Source organism: Zootoca vivipara, chromosome 3 (assembly GCF_963506605.1).
Source record: "Zootoca vivipara chromosome 3, rZooViv1.1, whole genome shotgun sequence".
Lineage (NCBI taxonomy): Eukaryota > Metazoa > Chordata > Lepidosauria > Squamata > Lacertidae > Zootoca > Zootoca vivipara.
In genome coordinates, this window is record NC_083278.1 from 66,773,092 (window position 1) to 66,792,279 (window position 19,188).

A 19,188-nucleotide genomic window follows, 5' to 3' on the forward strand; every position below is an offset into this window, starting at 1 on the left:
GGTGAGTTCCAGCACCTCTTTTTCTAGAAAAATAGCACTGGAGTTATGTATGTCAATCAACTGTCAATCTCTTCAGCTTCTGTGAATGGAATTAGGTAGGGTGGGGTATCATGATGTTCTTTGCCTCAGGCAACAAAATGTCTTGGGCCAGTCCTGAAAACAATCAAGGTGTTTGGATTACAGGTACCGTATATTCCGGCGTATAAGACGACTTTTAAACCCCGGAAAATAGTCTCAAAATTCGGGGGTTGTCTTATATGCTGGGTTTTGTGCGCTCAGCAAGTCCCCCCCGCGCTGCGCTAAACCGGGGACACACCAAGCAGCGAGGGTACTCGCCGAACAGCGCCAGAAATCGCTTCTGAGCATGTCCTCATGTCTGCACATGCTCAGAAGTGATTTCTGGCACTGCAGACCTTTTTGATTTGGGCAGCGCTGCCCATAGCCAAAATATCCGCAGCGCCAGAAATAGCTTCTGCGGCTGCGATGATGCGATTCCAGCGCCGCTCAGCAAGTCCCCGCTGCGCCAGAAATTGCAAGTACATAAAATATAGAGAATATCCCAAACTCTATATTTTAACTTGAAAATTAGGGGGTCGTCTTATACGCTCAGTCGCCTTATATGCCGGCATATACGGTAGGTAGCCGTGTTGGTCTGCCGTAGTCGAAACAAAATAAAAAAATTCATTCCAGGAGCACCTTAGAGACCAACTAAGTTTGTCATTGGGATGAGCTTTTGCGTGCATGCACACTTCTTCAGAGAGATTTACAATGCATATTAATTTTATTGTTCCAACAACATTCTTTTAAGTCATTAGTACCTAGGCCTGACCCTATAAAGTATGATGTCCTAATCAAAACTTACCATCTTAGCATTCATTATCCACAAAATAATGTTCTAAAAGTATATTGAGAAGTGTTAGCGTTGTGAAAAGTTATTGCCTAGCTTTATATAGGTTTTGGCAGCAAGCCTATGCATGTTTATCCTGGAATAAGCTTCACTGAGCACAGCAGGACTCATTTCTGAATAACTATGTATAAGATTGAGCTGTTTGACAGTGAATCTTCAAGCCTAACATTCTATTGCAGTAGGTAAGGACACCCACTTTGTTTTGCTGCCTACTGAGCAATAATTGATCAGCGTGGAAACAAACACACTTTTCTTTTCCACTATCAATTTACATTTCATGTAAAGACCAAAATTTAGTTTCAGGCAATATCCAGTATCGGTACTTCTGCTGAATGTTCTTGATCAGCCCTGGAATATGTAAACTAAAGAAGACAGTACCTTTGAGCATGGTTTTGTTATTTTATTTATTGAACAAAATTTAAATACTACATGACTGTAATAAAACCTTTTCAAGAAATATTAAAACCATCAGCAATATTAAATTTATTTGAAGGGCACATTCAACAATTCCAGCCCATCAAAAAAACGTTTAGATGCAACTCTTCTAGGTCAATGAGTGTGGCTGGCAGATTTGAGTCTATTCCTTCACCCCCCATTCTTCCATTTCCCATGTTTGTGGGTCTGAGAAGCTATATTGTAAGAATGGCAGAATGATTGTAAGGTTTGCAGAATAAGACCATCAATAACAGTTGGGATGAGTTGGGAGCAAAATTTGCAAGTGCATTTTAAGGTGGAAGACTGAGACAGATTGTACATGTGCTATTTAAATCTGACAAGTTGTAAAGTAGATGGCATGGCGGTGTCATTATTCTTAGGTGCACTCAAGCAGCAGAATGTTATCCAGTAAACTGTGTGTTGCAAGTTGTGGGGAGAGCGATCTGTTTTGGCAGCTCTCTTTGGCTGCAACCCCATGCACAGTTCAGCTACTTTTATCCCTCCAACTACAAAAGGGTTTTAACAGTCTAACTGTGCCCAGGATTATAGCTCTTGGGTATTACATTTGATACAATTACTAATTGAAACTCAAGACATTTATAATACAAGAGGCTCCAAATCATCCTTTGGAGGGACTGTTACAGCCATTTTTCTCCATAAGAAAACAATGTCAATGAGAACTTATTTGCTACATCACTACAAATAAACATTTAGACAATTTGGTGGTGACTAGTGTTCTTGGAAACAAAATCACAGTAGTATGAAAAGGCAATGCTGTTGGGTTCTACCTTTTCTTCAAATAGTTCAAAGTGGCAAACATCAGGTTATGTCATCTCCCCCCTCACAATTTCCTTTGAGGTAGTTTAGATTGAAAGAATCGGAGTGGCACAATATCATCCTGTCAGCTTTGTTGTTGAGCAAGTCCATCATTGTTCACAACACCATATTGCACAGTGACCACTGACACAACTGTATCCTTCTGTCTGGCAGATAAGGTGAGCCCACGAACCATCATTTGCTAAGGGCTGCTCAAAACCTGGAGCTTTTATTTGGGAACCAAAGAAGAGCTAAGGCTTGACAGCAACAAAAACCTAGAAGCTAGTTGAACCAGGTTTAGCAATATCCAATCTTAAAAATTTGCTCTAAGGTTGCTCAGGGTGGTTGGTTAATAAAATTGTTTCATAAAGAGAATGTCAGGGCATTGTTTATTAAATTTCTATGTGCCCTTCATCCAATATAAAAACACAAAAATACATAACATGATAACAAACAAAACAATGCCCCCACAGTTTAAAAGCCCAACATAACCCCAAGGCCCGGGAGAAGAGGAATGCTTTTGCCTGGTGAAAGATATCTAACAAAGGTGCCAGGCAAGCTTCCCTGGGAAGAGCATTCCACAAATGGGGAGGCATTGCAGAAAAGGTCCATTCTGGTGTTGTCACCCACTGGACCTCTCATGAAAGGAGCACATGAAGAAGGGCATCAGATTATGATCGCAAGGGTCCACGTCAGTTTATATGGGGAGAGGCAGTCCTTGAGGTATTGTGGTCCTGAGCTGTTTAAGGATTTATGGGTCAAAACCAGCACTTTGAGTTGGGCCCGGAAACTGATTGGCAGCCAATGCAGTTGGGCCAGGATTGTTGTTATATGCTCAAACTGTATGCCCAGGTGAGCAACAGCGGCCCACTAAATTTTGCATCGGATGTTTTCCATAACGTCTTTAGAGACAGCCCCATGTAAAATACATTGCAGTAACCTAACCTAGAGATTACCAGAACACAGACAACAGAAGTTTGGCAATTCCCATCCAGATAGGGATGCACCTGGGCCATCAGTCAAAGCTGATGGAAGGCATTCTGCACCACCAAGCCCATCTGAGCCTCAAGCAACAGCAATGGATCCAAAAGTAACCACAAGCTACATATCTGCTCCGTTAGAGGGAGCATACCCCTATCAAGAGGAGACTACTACCCATCCATCAAGCCTAGGGAACTAAACAACAATCAGTGCCTCAGTCATATCTGGATTTAGATTCAGTTTGTTGGTTCTCATCCTTGGTATGGTATAATTTGGAGTACAAGTACTGTATGTTTTATCCATTATTGTTATCTGAGAGCAATCTTCATTAATATAGTTATACTCTCCTATTTTTGAGCCATTGAATCTGTAAGTAAAAATTCTATTCCCAGCTATTTAGCCTTTGGCCTCAATTATTCAAGAGCTAGCATTCAACTTTAATAACAGATTAAGGATTTTTTAACAGGTTGGAAGCTCAGAAGCTTTCAAAATTTCTGGACAAAAACTGCAAGTGAGATACCAAGAAAAAGCTATAATGTGAGGGGTTATGTTGAATACCATCTTAGAGGATGATGTGTAACAAAAACACATAGGTATTAGAACATGTTACTCTAATTGTGTGTAATTTCGTCTTCCATTATTAGAAATCCGTATATAAACATATTGGCTGTGTTATCCTTGAGTATAAAATGTTGTATCAACAGTATATTGCACCACAAAGACTCAACAGATTTTACAAAATTATTTTATTGCTGGAAATTTCATGTGAATATGTTTATTTCATACATACATGGGACATTTGTTTTCGGAAAAGGTATTTCTGTAATGATTCTGATTCTGCTGAACTTTATAATTTAAAAAAACCTCTTATGTACACAACACTAACCGGTGCTTTTTTTCTGGGGGTACGCAGGGGTATGCATACGCCTAAACATTTTGTGAATCTAAGTTTGGCCTCATTGAGGGTCATTATTTCTATATGAGTAGGAAAATGAGAGTACCCCTAAACATTATTAGGGGGGGGGGAAGCACCAACAATAACCAAAACTGACAATAACCTGTGTTGGGCACAGGTGAGATTGTCCTGCAAATAAAATATTTCAAAATTACATGAAACACTGCCTCGTCTTATTTTGGAAATATGTAACAGCCTCCAGTCTCTACAATTAAGACCTGAAATTCATAGTGTAAGTTTGTCAGCTTATTAAAAATGCCTTTGTACAATTGTTGTCATTTTATATCTGTATAAAGGCACAGAGAAAGACAATTCATTAAAATGCAGACCAGTATTTAGGTCCTTTGAGGGATGTAGGCAGTGTAATCAGGCCAACAAATGCCTTCTTAATGATGGGGTGGGGTGGGGGAATTATGAAAGAGGAAGATGGGGCTGCTTTGTACTATTGCTGCCCGATCTGAAAAGCTAAATTTACTCTGATGAAATACAGTACTTAAAAGGAAATCCCATGACGTTAATGTTTCCTTCTGGGGGAGTTTTAAATAGGGTGAAATGCATGAGTGATTAGAGCACTGAATAAAAATAGTGTATTGTTACTAATAAGGAAAGTGTTCTTATTAGTAACAATTCATACACAGTTATTTTTATTCACAAAAATAAATTTGTAACTTGGTTTCCCAACGAAGACTGTACCTGAAGGTAGGGTTGCAAAGATAGCAGGATCTTATCCTTTTATAATATGCTTCAGAGCAGGCATCCCCAAACTGCGGCCCTCCAGATGTTTTCGCCTACAACTCCCATGATCCCTAGCTAACAGGACCAGTGGTTGGGGAAGATGGGAATTGTAGTCCAAAACATCTGGAGGGCCAAAGTATGGGGGTGCCTGCTTTAGAGTCTCATAGTATTAATATGATTTATTTTTCTTAAACAGGATGAAATGGCTGTATCTGAATGTTTATGATTTGCATAGTTCATTGTATCTATATTTAAAGTTCTGGTTTTTGTAGTGATGCAAATGCTTAAGGCTGCAATTATACACCATCATGTGGGAGTATGCCCCATTTAACTCAGGGCTTACTTCTGAGTAGACATGTATAGAGGACTGCACTGTAAGTTACATACTACATCAGACAAAAAGAACATTCAGAGCAACAAATGGTGAAAAACCTGTATCTGTCTATTTTTGTCTTAAACTAGAGTGCTTTTGCAGGTATGGCTGCTATTTACATTCCCTCTTGGGCAGAGGTAGATGGTTTGTGCATGACTCTCAGGTTCCTTGATAAAATTAGTAACACCAAGTTTTGCTCCACATTTTGCACTGCAAAACTCATTTTAATGGATCATTATGTCTGTGTGATTAAAATTTACAATCATCATCTTTAAATTACTGATTATCAGTTATTTTTAGCTTTCCCCACCATGGAGATGTGCCGACGAGAAATGCTTCACTTGCAGCCTCTCACATAGGTCTTAAAGACAGGAGCTCTGCCAGAAAAGGTGGGACGAGCAATCCTACACCTTCTCTGGTATCCATACAGCTTTCAACAATTCTGACCTTCCAATTATGATTTAATTTTATATTTTCTAAAACCACTGTGCTCGGGGCAGTTGAGGCTCTTTCTTTGCTTTGTGTGAAAAATCTGATTTTGGATGATTTTTTTTTTTAAAAAGTCATTATATGATAATGTAATTATGATCATGCACTGCACTATGTGTTCATCACATGCTGATGTTGACTAGTAGATATAACATACCTGACAGTGTTTACTCAGCTCTCTTCTGCTTCTATAATCATCAGAGTTGGTAAGCACCAAGTACGGTATCAGATTCCTCCACTGGATTAAATGGGCAGTGGCATGAAGTTAAGATTTTTAGGAGTTTTGATGAATCAGTGAATCAACCTGAAATATGAACCCCAAAACATCCTGATATATATCTCTGTCACAACTTATTTTAAAGAAGTTTCTAACAGGGCCATTGCCACAAAATGGAGTAGGACACAATTTTAAGTGGATAAAAACCATTCCTTCTACTTCAACACAGATACAGCCATAAGGAATAGTTGCAGAAGGAAGATATGAATGTAGCCCTCAAAATCGTTTTGGAACTCTCTGCTTTAGATTACACATATCCTATGATGTGCTGGTTATTATCTCAGTAGGCCACAGTGCTCCTGGACTAGAATAATTCTCATGTTGTAAAACATAAAGAAAAGTGCCTCCACTATGTGCCCCTTGCCCACCCCACCCTTCCATCATAAAATCTTTATGGAACTCAGCTTTAGTAGCAAGAGACTAGAAAGGTGACAGGATTGAAATTGAGGCTTACCTGCTAATTACCTTATTTCAGCAGGGGAGAAATCTCACTTTCAGGAACAAATATGAAATTGCAAAGCTATGAGGTTGATAGACATGAGATGAGGGAGAAATGTGGTTGCTTTTCCTGTGTCAGACCAGTTTCTTGCAGAGTCAAACTTTTTAAAAAAAGTTTTGTTTGTTTTCCACATTCTGCTGACATCTGCAATTGTCATGACTTTTTCACCCTCCCAACAATAGAAGAGTTGAAGCACTCTTGGGGGGGGGGATGTCGTAAAGCTGCAATGAAATAAATAAATAAATAAATAAACGGAGTGTCCCTTCAAATCACTTTATTTAAGATTATAGAGCAATAAATGAGTGGTTGATCAACGTATTTCAGGGGTTTTAGGAATACCCAACAGCCTAGGATTAAGTTTCGTTCTTTGTAAGGAGCAGAGAATTGTTACATGCAGGTGGAATCTAGTTTGTGTGAAGGCTGCTGGTTGGCCCTTAAACAACTATCCCCTCCTACCCCACAGCCCACACCAACACTGGATTCCTCAGCAGCCAAGGCTGAAGAAGAAATAGGTGCTGCCAATGAAACAAAGATCTCCAGTTGTTTCTTATCCTAATCTAGAAGCAATTATGGGGCATCTTTTAGCATTCCAGATGTTGCACAACAATTCCCATCAGCCCCAGCCGAGCCATCATAGCAAACAAGTCAGGCATGATGGGAGCTGGGATCCAGCAGCAACTGATAGGCCACCTCACCCCACCTTCTAGGCTCCTCCTTTGCAATCTACAAATTCAGGACCTGCTGTGCATTTTCCCTCAACCCTGCCGGTGTCACGGGAGGCATGGGGTGGGAACACTGCGCAGTTTTTTAGCTGTTGCTCGAAATCATTATTATTATTATTGCTGCTGCTTGCTTACGGGATCAGTACAGACACTTCGATGCTATGGCTTAACGATGTCGGAAAAAGTTTAGCCGACGAGTATTGGGGCTTGTCCTGACCACGTCTGCAGCGACGGGATGTGGGGACGACGGGGACCAAAAAGTGGGCGCTGACGGCTCTTCTCTGCGGAGAAGTTGCCCGCGGCAGCGGCGGCCTCCGGAGGCATCACGTGCGCGCGGCGAAGGGTGGGTCGGTGGGCGGGTTGTCTTCGGAAAGGGCTGCTCCGCGGCTCCTTCCCGTCCCATTTCCCTCGCCTGGGTTTCGGGACGCCCTCCGTGAAACTCCGCCCCTGGATATGGGCGAGCGAACGAGGAAGAGGCGAAGAGAAAGAGAAAGGCAGGCGAAAGGAAGCGCAGGGGGCTCGGCTTTGTCGTGAGCTCAGGAGCCGCTTCGCCTTCCCATCTGCCGGGGGAGCCCAACCAACTCCGGGGAAGAGGCGGCGCCGGGGGCTGGTGGGCTGGTTGAGGGCGTAGGAGCCGCAGCAGCCACCGCCGCCACCCTCCTCCTCGTCCTCCTCTCTCTCCTCCCCCAGCGCCGAGGCCCACTAGGAGGGACCCAGAGGAGCCCCCCGGAGCTCATTCCCTGCTCGTGGGGGTGGCACACGCAGCCCCGCCATGGCCACCAAGGTGAGCAGAAAGCGAACCCTGCACGCGGCGGCAGCCTCCCTTCCCCAGCGCCGCCCGCTTTTTGTTTGTTTTCAAATAACTCGGGTGGGTGGGGGGTGTAGTTTCTGAGGGAACGGCTCGCAAGTGGGGCGCGTTTCTCTGGGGTTTGGGGGGGGCGTTTTGGCGGGACTCTTGGCTTGCCTGCCCGCCCGCGCGGGGGTCCGGTGCTGGCTTGAGGAGCGGGGCATGGCGGAGGGCGGCTTCTGAGGGGCATTCTCTTCCCTCCGATTGAAGTCACTGACTTGGCACAGCTTAATCTATTCCAGGCAGACGGGCAAACGTGCGTTTGGGCCTCCAGCATAACTCTCCGCTGTGGGCTCAGCAAACGGGAGGAATGGCTGGCGAAGAGCAGCCTTCAAACTTCCGAGTGCCTCTGGAAAGAGTTTTCTTTCCATGGCGATATTTTCATTAATCCGTGGTAAACAGTGAAATGAATGACTCGCTGTGTTGAAAGGCTCCTCTCCTCTACGAGGCAAACTCTCAAGGTTCCTCCATGAGTAACTTTCCCCCAAGTTCAGGGTTTGAAGACAATATGTTTCTGTGAAGAAAGAAAAAACCTGCTTCCCAACTCCATTTCTAGGTGTCATCACATTTTGTACACAGTACGTGTTAACTGGTTGTCCCTGTGGTATCTGTTCAGTTTTGTAATTCTGAAAAGTGGTTTGAAGTAATGCAGACATTACAGCCGGTAGTATCCTTAACAGCCAAGTCCTATGCATGTTTACTGGGAAGCAAATCCCTTAGTGTTCATTTGGACTTTCCTACTAGTGTGTTTCGAGTTACAGCCTACATGTGCTTTCTGGGCTGTATGAAAACATTTCAAAAATACTTTTCTGGGGCGGGGAAAAGTGCTAAGATATCTCAAGGGAGCAGCAGCTGATTGATGTTAGCATAGTCTGTGTGGAAACTTACTTTAAAAAAACAGTACTGTTTTCATACTGTAAATGTTTAAATTCTACAGCTACTTCATTCTGTTACTGTTTTTACTTCTAAGATCAAGCAATAAAAAATTGGCCACCAGGTGTTTTTAAATACGTCCTCTTTCCTTGATTACATCATACGTTAGTTTTGATCACGTGTATATTTAGAACTAGTATTTCCAACCTGCACATGATGAGGGGAAAATGAAATGTGGTGTATCAGTCCTTAAAGAAAGAGACCATGTTTGCTTCTCAGTTTATGCATATGCTTTAGAGTGGCATTTTAAATGTTTAGTTTAGGCATGCTTTTGGACTCTTCTGTTACCCAGATAAAGCTGTTTACTTTTTTTTAAAAAGTGGTTTAATTCTTGAAGTTCTAGGTCGTTCAGCAACAAAACCAAAAGATCAACAGGCCTAGCACTCTCTAAAACACTGTTATTACTGCTGTCTGTGATGTGAAGTGCTCTAACTTTGCAAAAGTGTTTCTACAGAATTCATATTGCAATATCTCTCAGGCAACTTATCCCATTTTATAGATGAGATGCCAAAGCAAATATATCTGTGAATTTACTGTATCCATGGCATAAGCAGGACTGAAGCAGATCAATCACAATGGGCCTCAGTCCACTTCTTTATTGCACCCGTTCAGGCCATATTGTGCACTCGAGTACTTTTCTGACAAGTTTTTAAAAGTTGGTCCCAACTCCTTTTCCTTTTCCTGCTTGAATTATGAGTACAGTACTGAAAAAGGAAAGGTAAATTAGAGAGAACTTGGATATACTGATCCTTACTTTCAGAACTGCATCAAGTTCTTTGTAGTTTATCCTTTATTTTTGAGTACTCAGCATTCAAGTAGGAAAGGAAAGAATGAGTAAAGACAAAGTTTTTAAAAACTAGTCACAAGGAACAATTGCTGAGTAATACTCTTACCTCATCCATGGCTATAGATAGCTCTTTCCTTTGAAGTGACGTTTTTACGTATAATAACCACAGAAAGAGTATTGAAACCCCTTCAGTGTGAGTTCTCAGTTTAAAGTAGATGACCAAGGTAGATTGTTTTCTTACACTTTCATTATGGAAATTATTGGTATTCTGTATTACAGTATTACTAGTCTAGGATGTACCGTACAGTTATGAGGTCTTAAAAATAATTGTGAATAGGGCTGTGGAACTCAAGTGGTTTCCATTTCATAGCAAAAATTGGAATGGAAAAGTTTTTTGTTTAATTTGCTGCTCTGGTTTTATTTTAATTGAGTTCCTTTCCTTGTGTGGACCTAGACACCGGAAAATATAATATATTAAAGTATAATGACAGTTGAAAAATGAACAAATCAACAATAAAAAATGAAAATAACTGTTTTGATTGTTTTAAGTATCTTTTGGCAGTAGTTGAGTAAAAAGTTGATGAAGTAACATGCTTTCCTCCTTTAAGAAAAAGAAGAGCGGGAGAGAAAGGCCACTAATAGGAAATCCAGTTTTATTTCACTTGCCACTACTTAGCGGAATTTGCTATAACGTTTTCTTTACTGGCTTGCTTTAAAAAGAGGCATATGTAGATTATTACTGAAGGACTCCAGGCACCTGTGGAGAAGGAGCTGCTGTAAAGATAATAAATAATCTGCAATCATTCTTGTATGCAGTTCAATGAAGAGCTCATTGGGTGAATGGTACTTGAGCTGGGCATGAGTTGGGATGAGAGGAAGGAAGGAATTTCTGCTGAAAGTTTTTAGTCTCTCAGCCTCAATCTGTGATTCCTTCTTATGCAAAGTGGTGGACATGCTCACATGCACATGTGCACTAACACGGCAATCAGCTGCGGGAAGGAAAGGGGCCAAAGGGTAGAGTAAGTTTGGAAGAGAAGCCAAAGTTTGAGATGCACTGTGTGCCTGTTTGATAGAGCCTGGATGCTGTGATATGTCTATTCATAAGCTATTTGACTTGCATAGGCATTTTTTCTCGAGTCTACAGTATTGCCTCCTGTGGAAAAAAATAATCTTATCTTAGTTGTTCATCAGTGGAAGTATAGGCCTAGATTTCGGACACTTTGAGGAGATCTAAAGCTATTGCTTAGTTTTGTAGGTTTATAGTGCTGTTCTCTGTTGATGTCCCTTTCCAGTATGGCATGGAAATACATTTTAAAAGCACTTTTAATACCAGAGTGCAACGTGAATTTCCTCTTGCCAGCTGTTGAAAGCCAAAGCTATTGAAGGTTTTCCGCTAAGGCAGTAGCAGAAACATAGTCCAATTGGTGCTTGCTTACTTCAGTGTTGAAAGGAAGTGAAGGATCATTGTTTCAGTGCCAAACAAATGCAACTTCATTGTGTAAACATAGAAGCTTGCTGCATCCTTTTATTTGGCTAGTTTTCTAAAGTCAAATGAGGATTGCACTATCATTTGCTTACGTGAAATTGTACTGTGAATAATAAATAAATATATCTGATTCTGGGAAGCATTCAGGAATAATAAAAAGCTTAAAATGAAAGGCTTGTGCTACATTGTTTCATAGTCTGTATTGTTTACATTCTCAAATTATTTACTCTCAATATGAGTTGCGGGTACCTGAAGCAATGTTCACATTTTCAAAAAAGTAACTTTCAAAAATTAAAGAAGTGCTTTTTTAAAACAACTAATTGGATGATATTTAAACCTGGTAATTTCAGAAATTGAAATTCAGCATTTAAGTCCATGGATGATAAGATACAGGCAATAAAATTTGCCAGCCAGAAACTTAAAATGGTTAGCTGAGAATACGTGCTTCTCAAAGCTGAAATGGCTCTGTAAAACTAGATGACAGACAACTCAGTCTACCCATGTAATTCTCATTCACATTCTGTGTGAAATGAGTGTACTATATGTGCAATGATGTAGAATTTTCATGTACAGTATGTGTATGTCCAGAGGTAACCTGAGAGAGGTGGGTGCAACTTGATGACCTGGCTCTTGCAACTGGGGAAACTGTTTGCTTTAGGTGAGCAAGTGACAAATAGAATAATAGAACTGCAGAGCTGCAAGGTACCCAAGGGTCATCTAGCTCAACCTCCTGCAATGCAGGAATCTCAGCTAAGACATCCATGATAGATGGCTATTCAACCTCTTCTTAAAAACCTCCTGTTAATGAGGTAATGTTTCTCTTGCCATTATCAAGAATGGGGTTTCACCCTTTTTGAGGACAGGTCTGTTAGTATAGTCAGGATCTCATAAGGTTAGAAGAGACTAATATAGGCCATTAGTGTGGTTGTTGCAACACTGGACCATCATTCCATCAACTCTGTCAGTAAATGTAAGAATTTGCACTACTGTGATCTGAGAGTGGGTGCCCCAAAAGCAAGCAAAGTATCTTGCTTTGGTAAACAGCTAATTCTAGTGAGGTAACCATGCTGGTTTGTTGTGGCACAGTTTGGTAACACCTCAAAACCTTGACATTTATTGCAGGGTTTTTCCACGCTGTGGTCTATAGTCTAAGTTTCATTTAGTTTGTTGTCTGTGAAGAACTTTACAATGTTAATTCTAAAGAATTCCAACTGTAATACAAAATAATGCAACATAAGAAATAAAAGAAGTAATAAAATGCAATTAAAAATCGTAACAGCATCTAGCACAGGTTCCTACAATTGTTGCAAGAGACAGAAGAACCATTAAGTTGTTTGCTGAGACCCTCAGCCACACTCAAGTGGTCCATGGGGAGAAAAGTTTCGGATCCTCTTAATTTATTGTGAATTCACAATAGTTGGTATATTTCCAGTGACATGCTGAACAAAAACAATACAGCTGGAAGTGTTGTGGCACCCCGAAAAGCTTAGTTTACCATGAACCACGACCCCCAGTTCAGACATAATGCTTTACCAAGGGGATTCAACTGTGTATTTACTGTAAATCATTAACTCTGGTTTACAATGGAATGTGAATTGTGCCACATTTTGCCAATATCTTGTCGAGAACAACAAGCACACCTCATTTATTTCATAATTGTTGAGAAATGACCATTCTTAACAAGTGCCGTTGTTTGCATCCCTATGTAACAAGTTAAGGGAAAAAGACATTTCCATTATTGAAATGAAGTTATTTTTCTTTGGCATAAATTTGAGAAAATTGGAGATCATCTGGATAAAACATAATTATTTTTCTGTAGAGCATCTCTTTTAAAGATGCCTTCCCATAGTTACAAATGGAGTCTATATGAACAGGCATGAATTGATTTCAGATGATACAAAAATAATCTTCTTGGAACATGAACACATGACTTCAGTTACAGTACAATCTTCCTTTGTTCTGGCCAGATGGTGACTTTATACTTTTCAGTTATATTAGAAAGCCTTCCCCTTTCCTCTAGCTTGATATGAATGGACTCAAGAAGAAAAAGGTATTGAAACAAAGGAAAATCAAGCCCACCTCTGCCATGCCACAAAGTTCAGCTCAGTCAGATTTCTGAAGGCCTCATTCCTCAAAACTTAATTTTTTTATTAATTTTTTAATTTAATTTTTTAATTAATTTTTTTAATTTAATTTTTTAATTAATTTTTAATGTCAGGAATTGCGGCAGGGCCTATGCTGGGCTGTTTCCTAGGACACATTTGTGATAGCATCCCATATTGTTCCCATATCATATAAGAATGATCAGAACTATTTCACATGGTAGGAAGCATTGGACTTTGGAATGCTCTTCCCAGAAAAGTACACTTAATGTCAGGTAATGTCATTTTTATGCGCTGGATTATGGAGAAAGCTAGAGAGTTCCAGAAAAACGTCTGCTTCTGCTTCATTGACTATGCAAAAGCCTTTGACTGTGTCGACCACAGCAAACTATGGCAAGTTCTTAAAGAAATGGGAGTGCCTGATCACCTCATCTGTCTCCTGAGAAATCTCTATGTGGGACAAGAAGCTACAGTTAGAACTGGATATGGAACAACTGAGTGGTTCAAAATTGGGAAAGGAGTACGACAAGGTTGTATATTGTCTCCCTGCTTATTTAACTTATATGCAGAATTCATCATGCGAAAGGCTGGACTAGATGAATCCCAAGCCGGAATTAAGATTGCCGGAAGAAATATCAACAACCTCAGATATGCAGATGACACAACCTTGATGGCAGAAAGCGAGGAGGAATTAAAGAACCTTTTAATGAGGGTGAAAGAGGAGAGCGCAAAATATGGTCTGAAGCTCAACATCAAAAAAACCAAGATCATGGCCACTGGTCCCATCACCTCCTGGCAAATAGAAGGGGAAGAAATGGAGGCAGTGAGAGATTTCACCTTCTTGGGCTCCTTGATCACTGCAGATGGTGACAGCAGTCACGAAATTAAAAGACGCCTGCTTCTTGGGAGAAAAGCAATGACAAACCTAGACAGCATCTTAAAAAGCAGAGACATCACCTTGCCGACAAAGGTCTGTATAGTTAAAGCTATGGTTTTCCCAGTAGTGATGTATGGAAGTGAGAGCTGGACCATCAAGAAGGCTGATCGCCGAAGAATTGATGCTTTTGAATTGTGGTGCTGGAGGAGACTCTTGAGAGTCCCATGGACTGCAAGAAGATCAAACCTATCCATTCTTAAGGAAATCAGCCCTGAGTGCTCCCTGGAAGGACAGATCGTGAAGCTGAGGCTCCAATACTTTGGCCACCTCATGAGAAGAGAAGAATCCTTGGAAAAGACCCTGATGGTTGGGAAAGATTGAGGGCACTAGGAGAAGGGGACGTCAGAAGACAAGATGGTTGGACAGTGTTCTCGAAGCTACGAACATGAGTTTGACCAAACTGCGGGAGGCAGTGCAAGACAGGAGTGCCTGGCGTGCTATGGTCCATGGGGTCACAAAGAGTCGGACACGACTAAACGACTAAACAACAACAATGTCATTTTTATTTTCCTAAGGCTTTTAAATTTTTCTTTGTCTTTTCTACTCTAATAATAATTTTATGCTGATTTTATAGATTTTCAGTCTTTAGCTTATTTTATAGTGGCTTAATATTTTATTGTAAGCAGCCCTCATGTACTTGAAGGGGAGATATCAAACTTAATGATGGATAAATAGAAAGCTGTGTTACAGTGAGTGAAGCCATTGGTCAATTTAGCTCACTTTTGTCTACAGTGCCAGCTGGCAGTGGCTTTACAGTGTTTCAGAAGTCTTTTCCAGCCATGCCCGGAGATGGCTGGGATTGAACTCTGGGCTTCTTACTTACAAAGCATAAGCTCTACCACTGAGCTGTCCTACCTTTTCCTCATTGCTTGGGACTCTTAAATGATAATGGCTTGGTTTGCCCATGCAATAAGCCAAACTATGGCTTACAGGGACTCTCTGAACATTCTGTCTCTTGGAAGCATCTACTTTCCACCCTCCTGGTCCTTTTTGCTCTGTGCAACAACTAAGGCAAAGTTTGGCTTACTTTGTCACTTGAACCCAGGATCATGGTTAAGCGCTCTCTGTAACCCTAGGGCAATCCTTAACTACAGATCATAGTTAAGGAGGAGAGAGCTTAACCACGATTCAGATGACATGCTAAGCCAAACTGAGCTAAAAAGACTGGGGAACAGCAAAGGATTTTCTCCCTGGGAACAGTCTATTCACATTATGCCTTGGTTTGACTTAGTGTTGTGTGTGAGTATGGTCAGTGTGTAGTGCTTAATGGAAGCTTTATTGACAGCCCCATTGTTGCTTCTACCTCATGTGGATGTACTATGTATCCTAGACAATCATTATTTTTTCTTGCAGTCTCATCCTGTTGCAAGAAAACAATTGTGAAAGTGCTGTCCTTTTATGCTCCATCATGCTACTGACTGATAGAAATAGTATATTTTGCCGTGTACGTTTCCGAGCACAATTCAAAGTGTTAGTGCTGACTTTAAAGCCCTAAACGGCCTCGGCCCAGTATACCTGAAGGAGCGTCTCCACCCCCATCATTCTGCCTTCTGGCGGTTCCCTCACTGCGAGAAGCAAAGCTACAAGAAACCAGGCAGAGGGCTTTCTTGGTAGTGGCGCCTGTGGAATGCCCTCCCATCAGGTGTCAAAGAGATAAACAACTACCTGACAATTAGAAAACATCCGAAGGCAGCCCTGTTTAGGGAAGTTTTTAATGTGTGACATTTTAATGTATTTTAATCTTTGTTAGAAGCCACCTAGAGTGGCTGGGGAAACCCAGCCGGATGGGCGGGGTACAAATTATTATTACAGTATTATTATTATTATTATTATTTTATTATTATTATTATATGTGTTGTTCATTCCTGAAAATGGTTATCTTCCCTGCAATTTTAATGGCATTACTTGCTGTGCTGGTAACCATAAATGTGGTTGTGTGCTGGATTCCACCACCTCCCCTTATTTCTTTTTGGTTAGGGCAAGGAATCTTTGCATGTAAGGAATAAAACTCTTTGCTTTGGCCTTTATTGACAGAACAGATTTCTTCCTTCCATTTTTTAAAGGCTTGGTAAAGCTCAGCAGTTTTTTTTAAAAAAATATTCTTCCAAGATAATTTAGAATTTAAGAAAACAATGTAGGAGCAAAACGTCTTGGAACAGTGCTCATTTTATTGACTCATTAGAGCAGGTGTCTTCAATCTACGGCCCATGGGCTGGATGCAGCCTGATCGGGTCGCGAATACGGCTCGCATGGCTATTTGAAAACCCGCCGAGAGTCCGGTTTTCCTTAGCGCAGTACGGGGCAGCAAGCATCCCCGACATGGCTTTTCAGCGGAGCAGGGACCAATTCGTCAGTCCCTGCACCACGCTGAGGTAGACTCCGAAGCGGCCTTTCATTTGTTGAGCCGCTGCCGACACGCAGCGGCTCAACCAATGAAAAGCCGCATCTGAGTTTACTTGAGCATGGTACAGGGACTGATTGGCCAATGAAAAGCCGTGGCAAGCAGGCAAACTCCTGTCCTTCTGACCTCCACACCGCCTGCCATGCATCGCAAAGCTGAGCTGCAGCTGCTGCCTCTTCCAGAGCCATATTGCAGCTGCAGATCCCTGCAAAGAAACAAATCCAACTGGGGAACCGGAGAGGCAGCCTTCAATCCTCCTCCTCCTTGCTCTGCTCCCTTGCTTCTCTGCTCCTCTGGCTGCCCTCAGGGGAACCTGCAGTAAGTTACTCAAGTTTTCCACGATGCCCAAAATGCGAAAAGGTGTATTGAATAGTGAGAAGATCAATGTGAGCTGGTTTGCAAACTAGGCATGCAGTTTGTGTTGGAAAACGCCCAGGGGTGCCTGCAGTCCCCTGAAACTCCAAGGGTCCTCCAGTATGTGCAACCCTGGAAAAGGCATCTCCCACATTCTCTAGTGCGCTCAGCGACATAAACTAGCTTGATCTGTGCACACTAATCTTCTAGCTTAACACAGCAAGAAGTGTGAATAGAATAGTCTAATCTACTATTTATTTACACACTATGTACAGGCAAAGGCATAATGGCGACTGTTCTCTTCAGCTCCGAGAGAACGGACAAACAACGAAGTAAAAGCAAAAGTACATTACATACAGCAGAAGAGAGATAAGGCTGTCTTCCATTCCCACAGGCTTCTCAAACAAGCATGAGAATTATACCAATCACAAAATGCAGCATCAGAGGAGTGAAATTGCTAACAGTTTGGTCTCACACATTCTTTGGCCACATGCTGAGCTCCGAATTTGTCATGACACCTCATATTTAGAACATCAGTTTGTGTAAATTTAACAAAACATTTACCTGTGTGACAGAATCAATTTGATGCACCATCAGAAAATGCAGTGTCATGGTAAAAGAAACACTCACTGAGTTCCAACATAGGAAGACAGTCATGTGCAGGCTACATTTCTGCAGGTATACCAAAATTGATGCTAGTGAGTTTAGCATCTGACAATGTACCAGTAATAATTCATAAATCAGATATCAACTACTGTATCTCATTAGCCAAAAACAGGCCCAAACTTCCCATTGAAATACTTAAAAGTTTTATGTTGATTAAAATCGTTCTTCCTTTTAAATATTTTATTTTCCCCCTGTTTTTTGTGCACTTCAAATACAATATGTGCAGTGTGCATAGGAATTTGTTCATATTTTTTTTCAAAATATAGTCCGGCCCCCCCACGTGGTCTGAGGGACAGTGAACTGGCCCCTGGCTGAAAAGGTTTGAGGACCCCTGCATTAGAGAGTCATACAGAGAATGTTGCACACATCTGGGGCAGGGGGAGAGAGTTATTTAAAGAATGCACGTGAACAGGAGAAGCTGGGGGTGGGAGCACTTTAACAGAGCGCCCACCCTGCCGCCTGCTCACACGAGTCAGCAGCAGGCTGGGGGATCCATTAACTGCTTTACTAAGGGGAGTGGCAACCACTTGTGCAGGGCGGGGGCTCCATAAAACTGGTTGGCTGAGGCAAGGGCAGCTGTGCGCTCCTCAGCCAAGCAGTTTTTTAAAAGTGTATGGAGGAACAAGCTGTATCAGCGTCTCACCAATGCAGCTGGTAGGAGGGCAGAGTGAGATGGTGGCTTCACTCAGCAGTATATCACTGGTGAAACCACCGCCACTCCTGAGTTCCTTTGCCTCCAGTGCCAGCTGGAGGGAGCCAAGAGCAGTGGTTGTTTCACTTGTGATATACTGCTGAGTCAAGCCACCATTGCGGTCTGCCCTGGGTGATGTATCTGTATTGTACTGATACTGATGCTTTGCTCAGGTAACTTATAGAGTTATCAAATTTTTCAAAAGTAGGGGGTCCATGACTTGGCTTTTGAAAAATATGGGTCCTCAGTAATTAGCTAATTGGGAACCTCTGTTCTACCATGTTTTCAGGGTGGTTTACAAAGAATGCACATAAGACAATTGAATTATAATATTCTAGATCAGGCATCCCCAAACTTTGGCCCTCCAGATGTTTTGGACTACAATTCCCACCTTCCCCGACCACTGGTCCTGTTAGCTAGGGATCATGGGAGTTGTAGGCCAAAACATCTGGAGGGCCGCAGTTTGGGGATGCCTGTTCTAGATATACAATCCATTTTTAAAATAGTGGTTAAAATAGCATTAAAGTATATTTTCAACAGGCATGTATTCTGCATCAGTGAGATTTTAGAAACCACGTGGAAAAATAACATTCTGGGAATGTTTTTGTGTCTGGCAAAGACTTGGAACATGTTGCAATTACATTTTGCTGAAGAGTTTATTTCCACTCAACAGTGCTAGTAATAGGGATGCCACTCTGGGAAACAATTTGTTCCTGAAGCACCCAGGCAGGTTTCCTGACAGTAATCCAACCAGTTTTATGTGCTAAGAATGAATTCCTTACTACAATATGTTTG

General features: G+C 41.6%; 1 protein-coding gene across 2 annotated transcripts in view; it reads left to right on the forward strand.

The window, feature by feature from the left end:
- The first annotated feature begins 7,574 nt into the window (after positions 1-7,574).
- SNX9 (sorting nexin 9) overlaps positions 7,575-19,188 on the forward strand; it is a 42,095-nt gene continuing 30,481 nt past the window's right edge. Inside the window, exon 1 of one of the 2 annotated variants that reach the window (XM_035108651.2) lies at positions 7,575-7,973. In XM_035108651.2, the coding sequence (XP_034964542.1) occupies positions 7,962-7,973 (12 nt within the window). In that variant the 5' untranslated portion in view covers positions 7,575-7,961. The remainder of the gene's footprint in view (positions 7,974-19,188) is intronic. The other variant, XM_035108652.2, reaches the window with a different exon arrangement.